At 37.6% G+C, this 16670-nt stretch overlaps 1 protein-coding gene across 1 annotated transcript in view; it reads right to left on the bottom strand.

Annotated features, from left to right (window-relative positions):
* Positions 1 to 16670, bottom strand: part of GPR158 (G protein-coupled receptor 158) — a 365517-nt gene that overhangs the window by 128229 nt on the left and 220618 nt on the right. Inside the window, exon 4 of the mRNA XM_036880927.2 lies at positions 5282 to 5505. Within this exon, the coding sequence (XP_036736822.2) occupies positions 5282 to 5505 (224 nt within the window). The remainder of the gene's footprint in view (positions 1 to 5281; positions 5506 to 16670) is intronic.

The raw sequence follows: 16670 nt of genomic DNA, 5'->3' as shown, positions 1-16670 counted from the left end.
TACTATTCATCCATAAGAAGAAAACAAATCCTACCATTTGCAACAACATGGATGGAGCTAGAGGGCATTATTCTCAGTGAAATAAGCCAGGCAGAGAAAGACAAGTACCAAATGATTTCACTCATATGTGGAGTATAAAAGCAAAGAAAAACTGAAGGAACAAAACAGCAGCAGAATCACAGAACCCACAAATGGACTAAAAGTTACCAAAGGGAAAGGGACTGGGGAGGATGGGTGGGAAGAGAGGGATAAGGGCGGGAAAAAGAAAGGGGCATTACAATTAGCATTGTGGAGGGGGTCCGGGGTGGGCTGTACAACACAGAGAAGTCAGGTAGTGATTCTACAGCATCTTACTACGCTGATGGACAGTGACTGTGAAGGGGTATGTGGGGGGTACTTGGTGAAGGGGGGAGCCTAGTAAACATAATGTTCTTCATGTAATTGTAAATTAATGATACCAAAATTTTAAAAAATGCCTACCACTTCCTTTCCCAACTCTAAGCTCAAACAAAACATGCTGAAATTTACTAAGAATAAATCAAGCAAAATATTGTCTTCAGAAGGAATAAGCTGCTGTTCCTTCCAGTGTATCTTGTCTCTGAAGTTTTTGTTTGAAAATAAATTGTACTAACACTTGAAATTATTAAGCTGCAAGAAACTATACTCTCTTTAGAGTAGCTAATAGAAAAATATCTTACTTGTCATAAATGTAGAAGTAATTTAAAAATATTTAATATTCAGGATCTTTGAAATACTTTTTAAAAATTGTTGTCTTTGAAGAACTCACTAGGTTTAAAAATTACAGTTTACTGATAGGTTTAATCTTTAACCAAGGGCACAGGACAAATGAATGTCATTAGTTCTCTAACTGTGGAAAGCAAAATTAGATTTGCCCTTTGTGGTGTCATACTACAAGCCTCACCAAAATATAATGGAATCTAGTTCATGTTGTTTAAAATGATAAAATGTTAAACTTTCCTTTGACCAATGATTGCTGGTATTTAACAACTACAGAGGTGATATTTTAGTCATTGGTAAACCTCATTTAACTAATTGTACTCATAATTAGACTTCCCTGGAAGAACAGTGCAACTGAAAGACATCAATTTCGACATCATCTTATGTCTCCTGATGAGATCAGTTAGTATTTCATTTGAGAACAGAGAACTTTCTATTACCATTATAGCATATTTGCATGCTGTCTAGATGTACAGGATTGGCTGCTGGGTTTGACATTGCTATTGCTTTTCCTATTTTTGATTTGTCAAAATGATTGCTTTTGTCAATTCACAGGAAACGTTTAATTTAAATAAGAGGGCTAAGTTCTCAAATGCTCCATTTCTAACAGGCCGTAAATGAAATATTGTCTGTATAGCAAAAGCATTTAAGGTGTTAACATTCCATGATTCTGGTGAAATCAGAGGAAAGAGGAAAGAGGGAACAAATGTCAGGTTCTAGTTCAGACACCTTCCCTAACCGCTGGTCCTGGGCCCTCCCTCAGGAGATGTCCTTGTAGACAGGACAGTGTGCTGCTATTTAAGCACTTGCCCGCCATGATGATCAGCCTTCATTACTGCCTGGCAATTGGCAATTCTATCCCTGCTTAGCTCACTATTATATTATATTAATTATATTATATTAATATTATATTAATATTATAATTATTGTTATACTGTATTACAGTTTCACCCTCAATAAAATATGGAAAAGCTGCCATCTAATCTAATTTTTCCTGTCCTTATTTTCATTTAGCTTCCATTTATTCATTTATATCTGGCCCCTAACTTGGGAAGTATACATAGATTATTAATTTTACAAAGAGTTCTATAATAATAAAACAACAAAAGACAAACTCCTAGTAAGGTGCTTTACATGAATTATCTCATTAACTCTCCAAAATGATTCTTTAAGGTAAATAATATTTAAACAAGTTTAAAACAATTTACAACAGCTTGAGATATAATTCATATATCTTAACATCCATCTATTTAAAATGTACAAACTAGTGGATTTTAGTATACTGACAGACCTGTGAAGCCATCACCAGGAACTAATTTTAGGAAGTTTTCTTCATCTCCAAATGAAACCCTGAACCATTAGCAGTCACACCCCATTCTTTCTTTCCTCCTTGTATCCCCTGGCAACCACTGAACTACTTCTTGTCTCTATGGATTTGCTATTCTAGACATTTCATATAAATGAAATCATACAATACATGAGCTTTCATAGCTTTTTTTTTAATTTAACATGTTTTTAAGGTTCATACAAATTATAGCATGTATCCATACTTCATTCTTTTTTATTGACAAATGATGTTCTGTAAGGACACATCACATTTATTCATTATTGATGGGCATTTGGATTGTTTTCTGGCAATCATGATTATGCTGCCATGAATATTTGTGGGAACATTTGGTGTAGGCATGTTTTTATTCTCCTGGGTATACACCTAGGAGTGGAATTACTGGCTAGTATCCAGTAATTTATTTAACTTTTGGAGGGACTGCCAAACTGTTTTCCTAAGTGGCCACCCATTTTACATGCCCAACAGCAAAGAATGAGTTTCAATTTCTTCATGTCCACAGTATCCCTTGTTAATTGTCTTTTAGCTGGTTTAGCATGTGTTGTGGGCTTGATCTGCATTTTCCTAATAACTAATGTTGAGCATCTTTTCATATGCCTGTTGGTCATTTGTACTTCTTTAGAGAAATTTCAACTCACATCCCTTGCCCATTTTTTAAATTGGGTTGTCTTTATTTTTTATTGTAAATGTTCTTCATATATTCTGGATACTAGTATGATTGGCAAATATTTTCCACCATTCCATGGGTTGTCGTTTTACTTTCTTGATGATGTCCTTTGATGCACAAAGTTTTAAATTTTGAAGAAGCCCAATTCATCTTTTTTTCTTTTGTTATTTGTGCTTTAGATGCCCTAAGAAATCACTGCCTAACATCAGGTCATTAAATTTATGCCTATGTTTTCTTTCAAGAAAAGTTTCTTAGTTTGGCCCTTAGGTTGAGGTGTATGATCCATTTTAAATTAATTTTTGTATGTGTTGTGTTAACCTTATCTTACAGAGGAGAAAACTAGGCAAAATGAGGCTAAGCAATCTTCTTACAGTATGCAAGGGGCTGGCATAAGATTCAAATCTAAACAATTGGGCTACTGAGTCTGCACGCTTACCCACAATGTTACACTACTTCCTTAATGCAACTGAGTTCTTTAGCTTCTGTCAAAATACACATAAATTAATAGATTATGTAATTTTGTTCTTCAAATTATTAGCAGGTAGAGAATGTAATGGGAAACTTGTAAGGGAAACATTATTATTGCCCCAAAAGAGATCATCAGGTTTCTGCTTTATCCAAAGAAATGATGCAAAGACACATGAAAACTTTAAAAAGCAAAGCCAACATCTTCATGCTATAATATGCAGTCTCTATAGTGGAAATGGTTTACTGCTTTTACGATTAACCTGTTCCTTTTGGTAATGAAAATCAGAAGAGAAAATTTCACCAAATATTTCCTTTCCTCAGTGAACCAGATTTATGTTCACTAACTTTATTAACTTATATTTTTCTTAAAAATGTCTCTCCTTATGTCTGTGAAAACTGATTCTTCAAATGGTGACTATCTTGAAACTAAATAATGTCTAAGTTATCTCCTCCAACTAGTTTGTATCTATAGAAATCTTACCAAATGACATGTAAAAGATATCATTCTCATTATAGCCCTATCAGGTAGCATTTCATATGATGTTCAGAGAAATTCGAAAGGTTAACAACTTTGGAAATGTTAAGTAATATTAACATAGATTAAGACATTGGTCTACTGAGAACTATCTCAGTTTTCTTAATATCCAATTCAATACTCTAGCCATCATATATCACTAACTCCACATAGTAAAGCAATCATTAATGATTAAAATAAATTAAAATTCATAAAGAACCATGTGTGAATGAATTACATTACATAGATTTCAGAGCAGTTATTAAATAGACCTTTCAATTCTACCTGCTTTGCCTGTGATAGGCTTTTTAAAAAACCAATTAATTTCATCCAGGTAACAGTAGTAGATATTTCCCAACTCCTGTTGCTTGTTACTTTATTACATATATGCAATTTAACACACATTTTGTTGCAAAATAAAGATAAGTATATGAAGAGCAATTTGCCTGTTTGCATTTTCTTGCTGATTTAAAGCTTGATTTTAATTTGCACTGCATGCTTGTTAATGAAACTATTTAAAATAACTCTTAAAGTCTATAACATTAACATAATGGATACATTCCCCTAGAATCTCAACAGAAGTTTTTTTTTTAAATGTTAACTTGAGGCTTTGTAATAGATGTCATTCAAAGAGTTGTTTTCTTTTTTAAATCTCTAATGGGAACACTTTAAACTTTGAATGAGCTCTGTAATCTAAACCAATCTTTACAACTTTGCTAAACTAACATTTGGGGTCATGAATTTAGAAAAGATGGAAATGTCAGGCTTTGTTTTTCTTTCCAATGGCACAAATAGGTTCCTGAGAGCAAGAGAACCACAAATTCTGACAAGCACTGGCTACGTTTAATTAATTGGGTGATCAATTGAAGACAGTTCCCCAGAAAGCTTTGCCCTGCACATTTTAGCATTTTGTCCACCCCTGACTCAGAAGCATACTAGTGTTTGTACTACTCTTTGATTTCTCAGAACAGAACCAAAGGATAGGCTCTCTCAAAAGCCATACAAGCTCTTTGCAGGATCACTATTATCCTGGGATACTAATGTAAGACCAAATATAAGGTCAGGAATAAATTCATTCTTCGAAGTATAATGTGTTCAAAAATAGTCAAGTCCATTTACCAACTTCAAATATGGCTAAGAGAAATGAAATATAATAAACATCACCAAGCTTTCCAGACATGAAAAAATATATACTGGGTACTGGCAGAGTAAGTTCTTTTGGAGGACAAAGAGATGATGTGAAAGAGAGTCCTTTAAGTCATACAGTACTTGAGCCCAGGCTAATAAGGGGAACATTCTGTAGAAAAAAGTGATATAATAAAGATTCATATTTGTAATCCCTATTTCCCCGGGAAGTTAAAGAATATCACTTGCTAAAGTGGAATTTCACAATTTTCATATTCTGAAGAATATCACACTCGAGTCCAGTCATACTAAAGAAAAACTTTTACTTAATAGAGAAGCAACTAGGATTTGGAAAAACTGTTGGCGTAAAAGAAGAAGAGGTCACTTAATAAAAAGGAAGATCATACAGGGTTCCTGGGTTTACCTTTGCTTTGCGAAAGTGGTAGACCACCAGCATGCTAACGAAGTCGAGCAGCATACACAGGACTTGGAAGGAGATGATAGCAAGTCGTAAATACTTATCCTCCTGGACAAAGCAGGGGCTGTCATCAGCACAGTAGGGGCAGCCTTCCCTGCAGGGTAGGCAGACATAGGCTTCTTCTGACACATCTTTTGCACTTCCTGCAAAATGGTGATCCGGACCCCTTCCTGAAAGTTCCAAATAAAACCACAGTGTCATTGGACCTCTGAGGTAGGTGAGACTGAGTACAGAGTCAAAATACTATCCTCACCATTTCTCTTTTATTAAAGATCTTTTGTCAGCCTTCTTGCGAGGGTAGACAGTTGCTTTGTCTTTGGGCTCACACAAAATCCTTTTTATCCCATTGATTCAAAAAAAAGTCATTTAATAGTAACTGAGGGAAGTTAGCAAAAATGGAAATAAAACTCCCCAAAGGCAAGGAAAAATTTTCCAAGTCTTTTATACCATTATCTACCACTCAGCAACTGATACTCCCTATGGCACAAATCATATCCCATAAATATCTGTTAAAGAATTAACCAGAAGGAAGGATATCATGTATTTCCTGTGCCAAGTAAATACATACAATATTTTTGGAACTTAGTGACCTAGATGGCACCGAATCCAAAATGAGGCTTTGACTACTCTTTAATTCAGCAGGGATCTCATCTACCAAGCTCATTAGGTCTAAATTGGACAAAATGGTACTTAATTGACAGTTGTTCAGGGCACAATTGCCTAATGATGGTGTATCCTTTGCCCAGAATATCATCTATATTTATAGGCTACCATGTAATTTCCCCACTTTGCAGACCCAAAAGACATTTCCATACTATTAACTAACTGCTGCTATTGATCCTCCCTTCAATTTCAGTTTTTCTGTCTCAATTATCAAACTTAGCACTGAAGCCTGATAGGTAAAGATTCTCTTTAATCATTGACTTAACATTAACAAATATCCAATTAACAACATATACTAAAAAAAACCATTTCCAACTCTGAACTCAACATGAAAGACATTAGTAAATCTATGTCCAGTATAGTACACAACACAACCATACAGTTCAGTATGTAATACAACCTTGACTGACTGAGCAATTAGGGAAGAGGCTGTTCTGGTAAATAGCATTTTAATAACACACAGTTTAACTAGAAGTCTTTATTACTTTCTACTTTTTGTAAAGTGTATTTGTCTGCTTTTCTTCTTTAATAAATACAATGGCAAAAAGGTAATTGAAAATTTCTTTGATAATTCAGGATATATCGCTGCTTAAGCATCATCATTCTATTTACACAGCGAAAAACGTATGAATTTTAGTGTCTGGCAGATATGGTTCCTATCCCTAGATAGCTCTGAGACTTTGGGCAACTGACCACGTTGGATCTTATTTTACCTATGTATGAAATGTGATTGCTAAGAGAATTAAACAAGATAATGTATAAATCACAGTGCTTGGATTCTTCTTCTCCAAATATGGGAGGTGCTTAGAGGAAGCAGGGATCCATTGGTGCCCTAAAGAATGGTAGTACTGTTCAAAAAAGGAAGTTAGAAGAAAGAGCTGAGGTAATAAGGAAGTGAGTGGGAATGGCAAGTTCTATTATGGAGAAGTTAAATTTAAGGTTCAGCTCATTGTCCAGAGCCTTGAATGGGCTTTTCCTCATTCCCTGAAATGTCTCTTTCTTTATTCTCTCTCAGCTGCTCCTCTCCACCATTTGTTTCTATGCTACTGATAATTGTAGAAAATTGAAAGACCGTGTTGACTATCACAATAAGAAGTGATAATAATACAAAACTGGAGTGTGGGAGAAGGATCAAAGTCAAAGAAATAAGTCTAGAGAGTCCTGGGTAGATAAGGGAAAGACCTGGGAATGCAGAGGAAGGAGCAAAAAAGGTACAGAAGTTTTTACAATGTCATAAAATAAAATGGGTTTATTGGAATATGCTGGAATGTGATCAAAGGCAATGGCTGAGGAAAGGCTATGAATTTTAATGATTACTTTTTTCTTCACTGACCTTTAACACAGTAGTTTCCAAAGAGTGTTAGAGATTGCAATTAGGTCGTCAGCGCTTAATGAATAAATACGTGATAAACTAGAATATTTCAAGAAATGTTCCACTGAACAAAAAAAAGCAGGAAAATTGCATGGTTAGTAGGAGTAATGATGGGGTCAAAAAAGGATTTTGGTTTTCCTCACAAAAATTCTCAATCATAATCTAAATTGGTCATGCGGATGTTAGCACAGCATGGAGAATATAATCAGTGATTCTGTAACATCTTCCTAGGTTGATAGATAGTAACTGCATTAATGGGGGTGAGGATTTAATAATATGGATAACTGCTGAACTAGTGTGTATACTTGAAACCAATATAAGATTGTATATCAACTATGCTTCAATGAGAAAAAAAAGTGTAATTGGGGAAATCAGTTCTTTGAATAACTGATGTCTCTTCCAACAGTGGCAAGAAGTAGAGATGGATTAAAGATTTTTTAAAAGATTTTCTTTAAAAGAGAGGAGGAATCAGTTGAACACCATTTTGAAGTAGAGGGGTAAGAAAATGTGGAGGCCAGTCTTGTAAAGTCTTATGCTTTTCAGCAATTCAAGTAAAAGTATATGCTGAGAATGAAGGAGGCCAGTTCTGAGGGTGAAAACATGGAAAGTTAAGGCAGCAACATAATACAAGATAACTAGTTGGAATACTTGGCAGAAAAAGAATCCAGGTAGGGTAAGATGGTATGATTTAGAAAGAGATCTAGTCAACACATTCTTTCAATTTTCTACAATTATCAGTAGCATAGAAACAAATGGCGGAGGGGAGCAGCTGAGAGAGAAGAAAGAAAGAGGCATTTCAGGGAATGAGGAAAAATCCATTCAAGGCTCTGCAATAAGCTACAGCCTCCGCTCCCTCCAGGAGCTGGTGCCCAAGTCCAGAGACCTCCTGATTCTGGGTTAGTCTAAGGGAATGAAGAGGAAAACAGTTCTCCATGTCAACCTTACTCCTTGATCAAAGGTGGGCTTGTCATGAACTCCTGTGCACGTCTGGACTGTGCACACACGTGTCTGGGCAGGTCCCTGCATCCTGTGCCATGACACCAGTGGGGCCCCATAGTGGAACAGAAAATTAGAAGTATGGCATGGAATTCTTGTCTGGGGCAGAGCATAATACAAAGTGTACTTAGGAAAAATCATTCAAAGCTGTCAAGAAATTGGTATAGCAATGGCTCGAGTAAGAGGCAGGGCCAAATAGCATTTGAAGGGATGAACAACAGGTATCTAATACAGGCACAAACTTGAGGAATGATGAGGCACACAAGTCAAAGCTATGAAGTGTGAAAGCCTCAGATATTAAGAGAACCATGCATTAACTAACTGAGTATAAATGGGATAGTCATGCAAGTGAAACCAGAAAGGGTCACTGTAGTACAATGATTAAGATAGTCATGTAGGATATAGATGGTCGGATGAAGCTGACAAAAATGTCAAGATCTCTAAGGTAAGATTTGGGAGATAGAGGTCACTATTTCCTCTCTGGCCAAAATGGAAGAACAGGGGTTGAACTTATCTTTCCATTAGAAACAATGAAAAAATGGACAAAATATAGAAAAGTAATGGTTTTACAGACACTGGATATCTGGCAAGAAAGGACAGTGATTCCTAACAAGTGCAAACACTCCTTGAACAAACCCAACTACTATAAACAGAACAACAAAAGTTAAATTACTAAAGAAAAAGTATCTATGGAAAAATCTTTGTTTTTTGAACAGCCCTTCTTAACCCAATCTTTGCTTTCTTGTGTCAGTTCAATAGGTGGGTATTCTCTCATTAGTTTAAGAAGCTTCTGGCTGCATATAAGCCAAGTATCACATACTATTTACTTTCAATACAAATTAAACTTGAAACTTCACCCATATCTGCAAAAATAAAATTCTCCCAGATGATAGGAGCCGAGACTATTTTGCACCTTGAATGACTTGAATCTGAAAAATACTGCAGTATGTTAACAGATTTATTCATTTGAGCTTGTTGGTTTTTGTAACATGGCTACAGCAAGCAGTCACAGCCACATTTTAGCTATAAGTATAGCAGCTTTGCAAAATTTTCGATCCTTTTTAACCGATCAAGATTTGAGAGTTCCCCTTTGCTTAGAACCAAATCTATGGTCCACTTCTAGAAAACCTAACCTTATCCCTGACTTTTCATGATCCTTATTTTACTTTAGCCCAGTTCTTCAACTTTGTTATTCTGTTGCATACTATATATTTCTGTAAGGTACACAAAATCATTTTTAGAATGAGATAGGAAAAACTGGGAGAACTGTACCTCAAGTTGTACAGCATTTAACAGAAACAAATTATTATTCAACAATTATTTTCTGACTGTCAGATCATGTGTCAGGCCTTCTTTTAGTGGAATAAATCAGTGAACAAAAAGCAAAGATCTCTGTGCCTGTTTAATTTACGTTCCAGTGAGGTAAACAGACACAACCAACCAACATAATAGGCAAATAATATTGTATGTAAAACTGAGAAGTAGCACAAGGTCAGGGGCATCAGACATGCTACGGTGGGGGCTGCAATTTTAAATAAAAAAGTTAGGGTACATCTCATCGTAAAGGTGGTATCTGATCAAAAGATTTGAGGGAGGTAAGGGAGTTGCTACATAAATACTCCAGGCTCCCGTCCTTTGCAGAAAAAATCTGAGGGACATGATGTTCAGTTTTAGAGAGCTCCTAGGAGAACTGAGCCCACAGGACTCACAGTGATAATCCAAGTCAATGATGCACTTTTTATTGCCTTCTCTTCCCTGTACCTTTCTTCACTCCACTTCATTCTTTATTCTTACTTTCGGGAATCACTGGACAAGGGCTGAGCAAGCTTAGCTGGCTTCACAGAATGCCCGGAGGCAGAAAAGGAAAGAATTCTGTAGGCACGTCAGGGGACTACTGGCAGCATACCCAGTCACAATCATCGTGTCTAAAATCTGTGGTGAGTCAAGAGTATGGGATGCAGGGCACACACAAAATTTATGATAGCTTCTAAATTCCAAAGTCAGCTGTCTCTGGCACTACTCAGACAACCTGAATGGGGCCACCTAGACCCGAACAACATGTAAACCATATGCTAGGTGAAAGTGAACAAGCTTGGGACTTGGTAGGTCACACAGGTAACTCAAATGAAGTTGTTAAATACTTTCCTATATATGCACAAGCAATTTACTTTGCAGAAGCAGTTAATTCTTGCCTGTGGTCCTTTTCTTTCCTTTATAAGACTAGTCTGAATCAATTTGTTAAAGATAAGTGAGAATGCAATGATTGCTACCAGTTGTTTCTTTTAAGGAATAGAATCCTCTTCAGTTTGCTTTTTTGTTACATAGATTGTAACTGAATAGCAGTATGATGAGATACTCCAATAAATTGGGCTGTTCAAACGGCCCAAATTGAGTTTCTAAGATCTGGAGACACAATAAACACAAAATTAAATCATCACCAAAGGAACAATCTTAATTTCATGTTGTCAAAAAATTGGCAGAGGTGGAGCCAACATGGCGGCGTGAGTAGGACAGTGGGAATCTCCTCCCAAAAACATATATATTTTTGAAAATACAAAAATACAACTAATGCTAAAAGAGAGACCAGAAGACACAGGACAACAGCCAGACCACAACTACACCAGCGAGAACCCAGCGCCTGGTGAAAGGGGTAAGATACAAGCCCCGACCCGGCGGGACCCGAGCACACCTCCCCCCAGCTCCCAGTGGGAGAAGAGCAGGCAGAGCGGGAGGGAGACGGAGCCCAGGACTGCCGAACACCCAGCCCCAGCCATCCGGATCAGAGTGCAGACACAGTGCGTGCATGGGGTCCTGGATACTAGGGGAATAGGGCAGCAAGACCTCTGAGCGGATGCCGAAGCTGATGCCCCTGTGACAAAGAAAAGCGGGGACTTTTTGAAAGTCTTAAAGGGACAGGGATTTAACAGCTGGACGGAAACAGCATAGGTCACAGCCCAGTGGCTGGAAATTACAGGGAAAACCGGCGCACTAACCCCCTGGGCAACAGCTCCGAGACTCCTCAGGGAGGTAAACAGCCAAACAGCCCCCCCCCATCCATTACCGCTCTGGGCGCTGCCTAAGGCAAAACACACCCACAGAAAGGCAGAAAGGAAAATTCTTACACTTCGGCCGGGAAAGACATAAAGACCCAGCCTACATGCAATTACACAACACAAGCCACTAGGGGTCACAGTTGTCCCAGTAAAGAAAGGCCAGGAGCAAGTGAAAGGTTTGGCCCTCCCAGATGACAGTCAATAGCACCTGTCAACATGAAAAGGCAAAAAAATATGATCCAGAGAAGACTAACCCAGACAGCTTCGGCATCTGCTACATCTTCCCCTGAGAAGGAACCTGGGGAGATAGATTTAGCCAGTCTTCCTGAAAAAGAATTCAAAACAAAAGTCATAACCATGCTGATGGACTTGCAGAGAAATATGCAAGAACTAAGGAAGGAGAATACAGAAATAAAACAAGCTCTGGAAGGACTTCAAAACAGAATGGACGAGATTCAAGAGACCACTAATGGACTAGAAAACAGAGAACAGGAATGCAGAGAAGCTGATGCAGAGAAAGATAAAAGGATCTCCAGGAATGAAAGAATTTTAAGAGAGCTGAGTGACCAATCAAAAAGGAATAATATACGCATTATAGGGATTCCAGAAGAAGAGACAGAAAAAGGGATAGAAAGTGTCTATGAAGAAATAATTGCTGAAAACTTCCCCAAACTAGGGGAAGAAATGGCCTCTCAGACCACAGAGGTACACAGAACTCCCATGACAAGGGATCCAAGGAGGGCAACACCAAGACACATAATAATTAAAATGGCAAAGATCAAAGACAAGGACAAAGTATTAAAGGCAGCCAGAGAGAAAAAAAAGGTTACCTACAAAGGAATATCCATTAGGCTATCATCAGACTTCTCAACAGAAACCCTACAGGCCAGAAGAGAATGGCATGATATACTTAATGCAATGAAACAGAAGGGCCTCGAACCAAGACTACTGTATCCAGCACGAATATCATTTAAATATGAAGGAGGGATTAAACAATTCCCAGATAAGCAAAAGTTGAGGGAATTTGCCTCCCACAAACCACCTCTTCAGGGCATCCTACAGGGACTGCTCTAGTGGGGAGCACTCCTAAAAAGAGCACAGAACAAAACACCCAACATATGAAGAAGGGAGGAGGAGGAATAAGCAGGGAAAGAAATAAAGAATCATCAGACTGTGTTTATAATAGCTCAACAAGCGAGTTAAGTTAGACAGTAAGATAGTAAAGAAGCTAACCCTGAACCTTTGGTAACCACAAACTTAAAGCCTGCAATGGCAATAAATTCATACCTTTCAATAATCACTCTAAATGTAAATGGACTGAATGCACCAATCAAAAGACACAGAGTAACAGAATGGATAAAAAAGCAAGATCCATCCATATGCTGCTTACAAGAGACTCACCTCAAACCCAAAGACATGCACAGACTTAAAGTCAAGGGATGGGAAAAGATATTTCATGCAAACAACAAAGAGAAGAAAGCAGGTATTGCAATTCTGGTATCAGACAAAACAGACTTTAAAATAAAGAAAGTAACAAAAGACAAAGAAGGACATTACATAATGTTAAAGGGCTCAGTCCAACAAGAGGATATAACCATTATAAATATATATGCACCCAATACAGGAGCACCAATATACCTGAAACAAATACTAACAGAACTAAAGGAGGAAATAGAATGCAATACATTCATTCTGGGAGACTTCAACACACCACTCACTCCAAAGGACAGATCCACCAGACAGAAAATAAGCAAGGACACAGAGGCACTGAACAACACACTAGAACAGATGGACCTAATAGACATTTACAGAACTCTACATCCAAAAGCAACAGGATACACGTTCTTCTCAAGTGCACATGGAACATTCTCCAGAATACACCACATACTAGGCCACAAAAAGAGCCTCAGTAAATTCCAAAAGATTGAAATCCTACCAACCAACTTTTCAGAACACAAAGGAATAAAACTAGAAATAAACTGTACAAAGAAAGCAAAAAGGCTCACAAACACATGGAGGCTTAACAACACGCTCCTAAATAATCAATGGATCAATGACCAAATCAAAATGGAGATCCAGCAATATATGAAAAGAAACGACAACAACAACACAAAGTCCCAACTACTATGGGATACAGCAAAAGCAGTCTTAAGGGGAAAGTATATAGCAATCCAGGCGTATTTAAAGAAGGAAGAACAATCCCAAATAAATGGTCTAATGGCACAATTATCGAAACTGGAAAAAGAAGAACAGATGAGGCCTAAGGTCAGCAGAAGGAGGGGCATAATAAAGATCAGAAAAGAAATAAATAAAATTGAGAAGAATAAAACAACAGCAAAAAATCAATGAAACCAAGAGCTGGTTCTTCGAGAAAATAAACAAAATAGATAAGCTTCTAGCCAGACTTATTAAGAGGAAAAGAGCGTCAACACAAATGATGAGAATCAGAAATGAGAAAGGAATAATCACGACGGCCCCACAGAATTACAAAGAATTAAAAGAGAATACTATGAAAACATATATGCTAACAAGCTGGGAAACCTAGGAGAAATGGACAACTTCCTAGAAAAATACAACCTTCCAAGACTGACCCAGAAAGAAACAGAAAATCTAAACAGACCAATTACCAGCAACGAAATTGAAGTGGTAATCAAAAAACTACCAAAGAACAAAACCCCCGGGCCAGATGGTTTTACCTCGAAATTTTATCAGACATACAGGGAAGACGTAATACCCATTCTCCTTAAAGTTTTCCAAAAAATAGAGGAGGAGGGAATACTCCCAAACTCATTCTATGAAGCTAACATCACACTAATACAAAAACCAGGCAAAGACCCCACCAAAAAAGAAAACTACAGACCAATATCCCCTGGTGAACGTAGATGCAAAAATACTCAACAAAATATTAAGAAATCGAATTCAAAAGTACATCAAAAGGATCATACACCATGACCAAGTGGGATTCATCCCAGGGATGCAAGGATGGTACAACATTCGAAAGTCCATCAACATCATCCACCACATCAACAAAAAGAAAGACAAAAACCACATGATCATCTCCATAGATGCTGAAAAAGCATTTGACAAAGTTCAACATCCATTCATGATAAAAACTCTCAGCAAAATGGGAATAGAGGGCAAGTACCTCAACATAATAAAGGCCATCTATGATAAACCCACAGCCAACATTATATTGAACAGTGAGAAGCTGAAAGCATTTCCTCTGAGATAGGGAACTAAACAGGGATTCCCACTCTCTCCACTGTTATTTAACATAGTACTGGAGGTCCTAGCCACGGCAATCAGACAAAATAAAGAAATACAAGGAATCCAGATTGGTAAAGAAGAAGTTAAACTATCACTATTTGCAGATGACATGATACTGTACATAAAAAACCCTAAAGACTCCACCCCAAAACTACTAGAACTGATATCGGAATACAGCAAAGTTGCAGGATACAAAATCAACACACAGAAATCTGTGGCTTTCCTATACAATAACAAGGAACCAACAGAAAGAGAAATCAGGAAAACAACTCCATTCACAATTGCATCAAAAAAAATAAAATACCTAGGAATAAACCTAACCAAAGAAGTGAAAGACTTATACTCTGAAAAACTACAAGTCACTCTTAAGAGAAATTAAAGGGGACACTAACAGATGGAAACTCATCCCATGCTCGTGGCTAGGAAGAATTAATATCGTCAAAATGGCCATCCTGCCCAAAGCAATATACAGATTTGATGCAATCCCTATGAAACTACCAGCAACATTCTTCAATGAACTGGAACAAATAATTCAAAAATTCATATGGAACCACTAAAGACCCCGAATAGCCAAAGCAATACTGAGAAAGAAGAATAAAGTAGGGGGGATCTCACTCCCCAACTTCAAGCTCTGTTATAAAGCCATAGTAATCAAGACAATTTGGTACTGGCACAAGAACAGAGCCACAGACCAATGGAACAGACTAGACAATCCAGACATTAACCCAGACATATATGGTCAATTAATATTTGATAAAGGAGCCATGGACATACAATGGGGAAATGACAGTCTCTTCAACAGATGGTGCTGGCAAAACTGGACAGCTACATGTAGGAGAATGAAACTGGACCATTGTCTAACCCCATATACAAAAGTAAACTCAAAATGGATCAAAGACCTGAATGTAAGTCACGAAACCATTAAACTCCTGGAAGAAAACATAGGCAAAAACCTCTTAGACATAAACATGAGTGACCTCTTCTTGAACATATCTCCCCGGGCAAGGAAAACAACAGCAAAAATGAACAAGTGGGACTCTATTAAGCTGAAAAGCTTCTGTACAGCAAAAGACACCATCAATGTCTGGGATGACACCATCAATGTATGGGAGAATATATTTGAAAATGACACATCAGATAAAGGCTTGACGTCCATATATAAAGAGCTCACACGCCTCAACAAAGAAAAAACAAATAACCCAATTAAAAAGTGGGCAGAGGAACTGAACAGATGGTTCTCCAAAAAAGAAATACAGATGGCCAACAGACACATGAAAAGATGCTCCACATCGCTAATTAGCAGAGAAATGCAAATTAAAACTACAATGAGGTATCACCTCACACCAGTAAGGATGGCTGCCATCCAAAAGACAAGCAACAACAAATGTTGGAGAGGCTGTGGAGAAAGGGGAACCTTCCTACACTGCTGGTGGGAATGTAAATTAGTTCAACCATTGTGGAAAGCAGTATGGAGGTACATCAAAATGCTCAAAACAGACATACCATTTGACCCAGGAATTGCACTCCTAGGAATTTAGCCTAAGAATACAGCAATCAAGTTTGAGAAAGACCAATGCACCCCTATGTTTATCGCAGCACTATTTACAATAGCCAAGAATTGGAAGCAACCTAAATGTCCATCGATAGATGAATGGATAAAGAAGATGTGGTACATATACACAATGGAATACTACTCAGCCATAAGAAAAGGGCAAATCCAACCATTTGCAGCAACATGGATGGAGCTGGAGGGTATTATGCTCAGTGAAACAAGCCAAGCAGAGAAAGAGAAATACCAAATGATTTCACTCATCTGTGGAGTATAAGAACAAAGGAAAAACTGAAGGAACAAAACAGCAGCAGAATCACAGAACTCAAGAATGGACTAACAGGTACCAAAGGGAAAGGGACTGGGGAGGATGGGTGGGTAGGGAGGGATAAAGGGGGGACAAAAAGGGGTGTATTAAGATTAGCATGCATGGGG

This window comes from Manis pentadactyla, chromosome 3 (genome assembly GCF_030020395.1).
Source record: "Manis pentadactyla isolate mManPen7 chromosome 3, mManPen7.hap1, whole genome shotgun sequence".
Taxonomy (NCBI): Eukaryota; Metazoa; Chordata; class Mammalia; order Pholidota; family Manidae; genus Manis; species Manis pentadactyla.
Note: the sequence above shows the minus strand (reverse complement) of the source record. Positions and strands in the feature narration are given on the sequence as shown.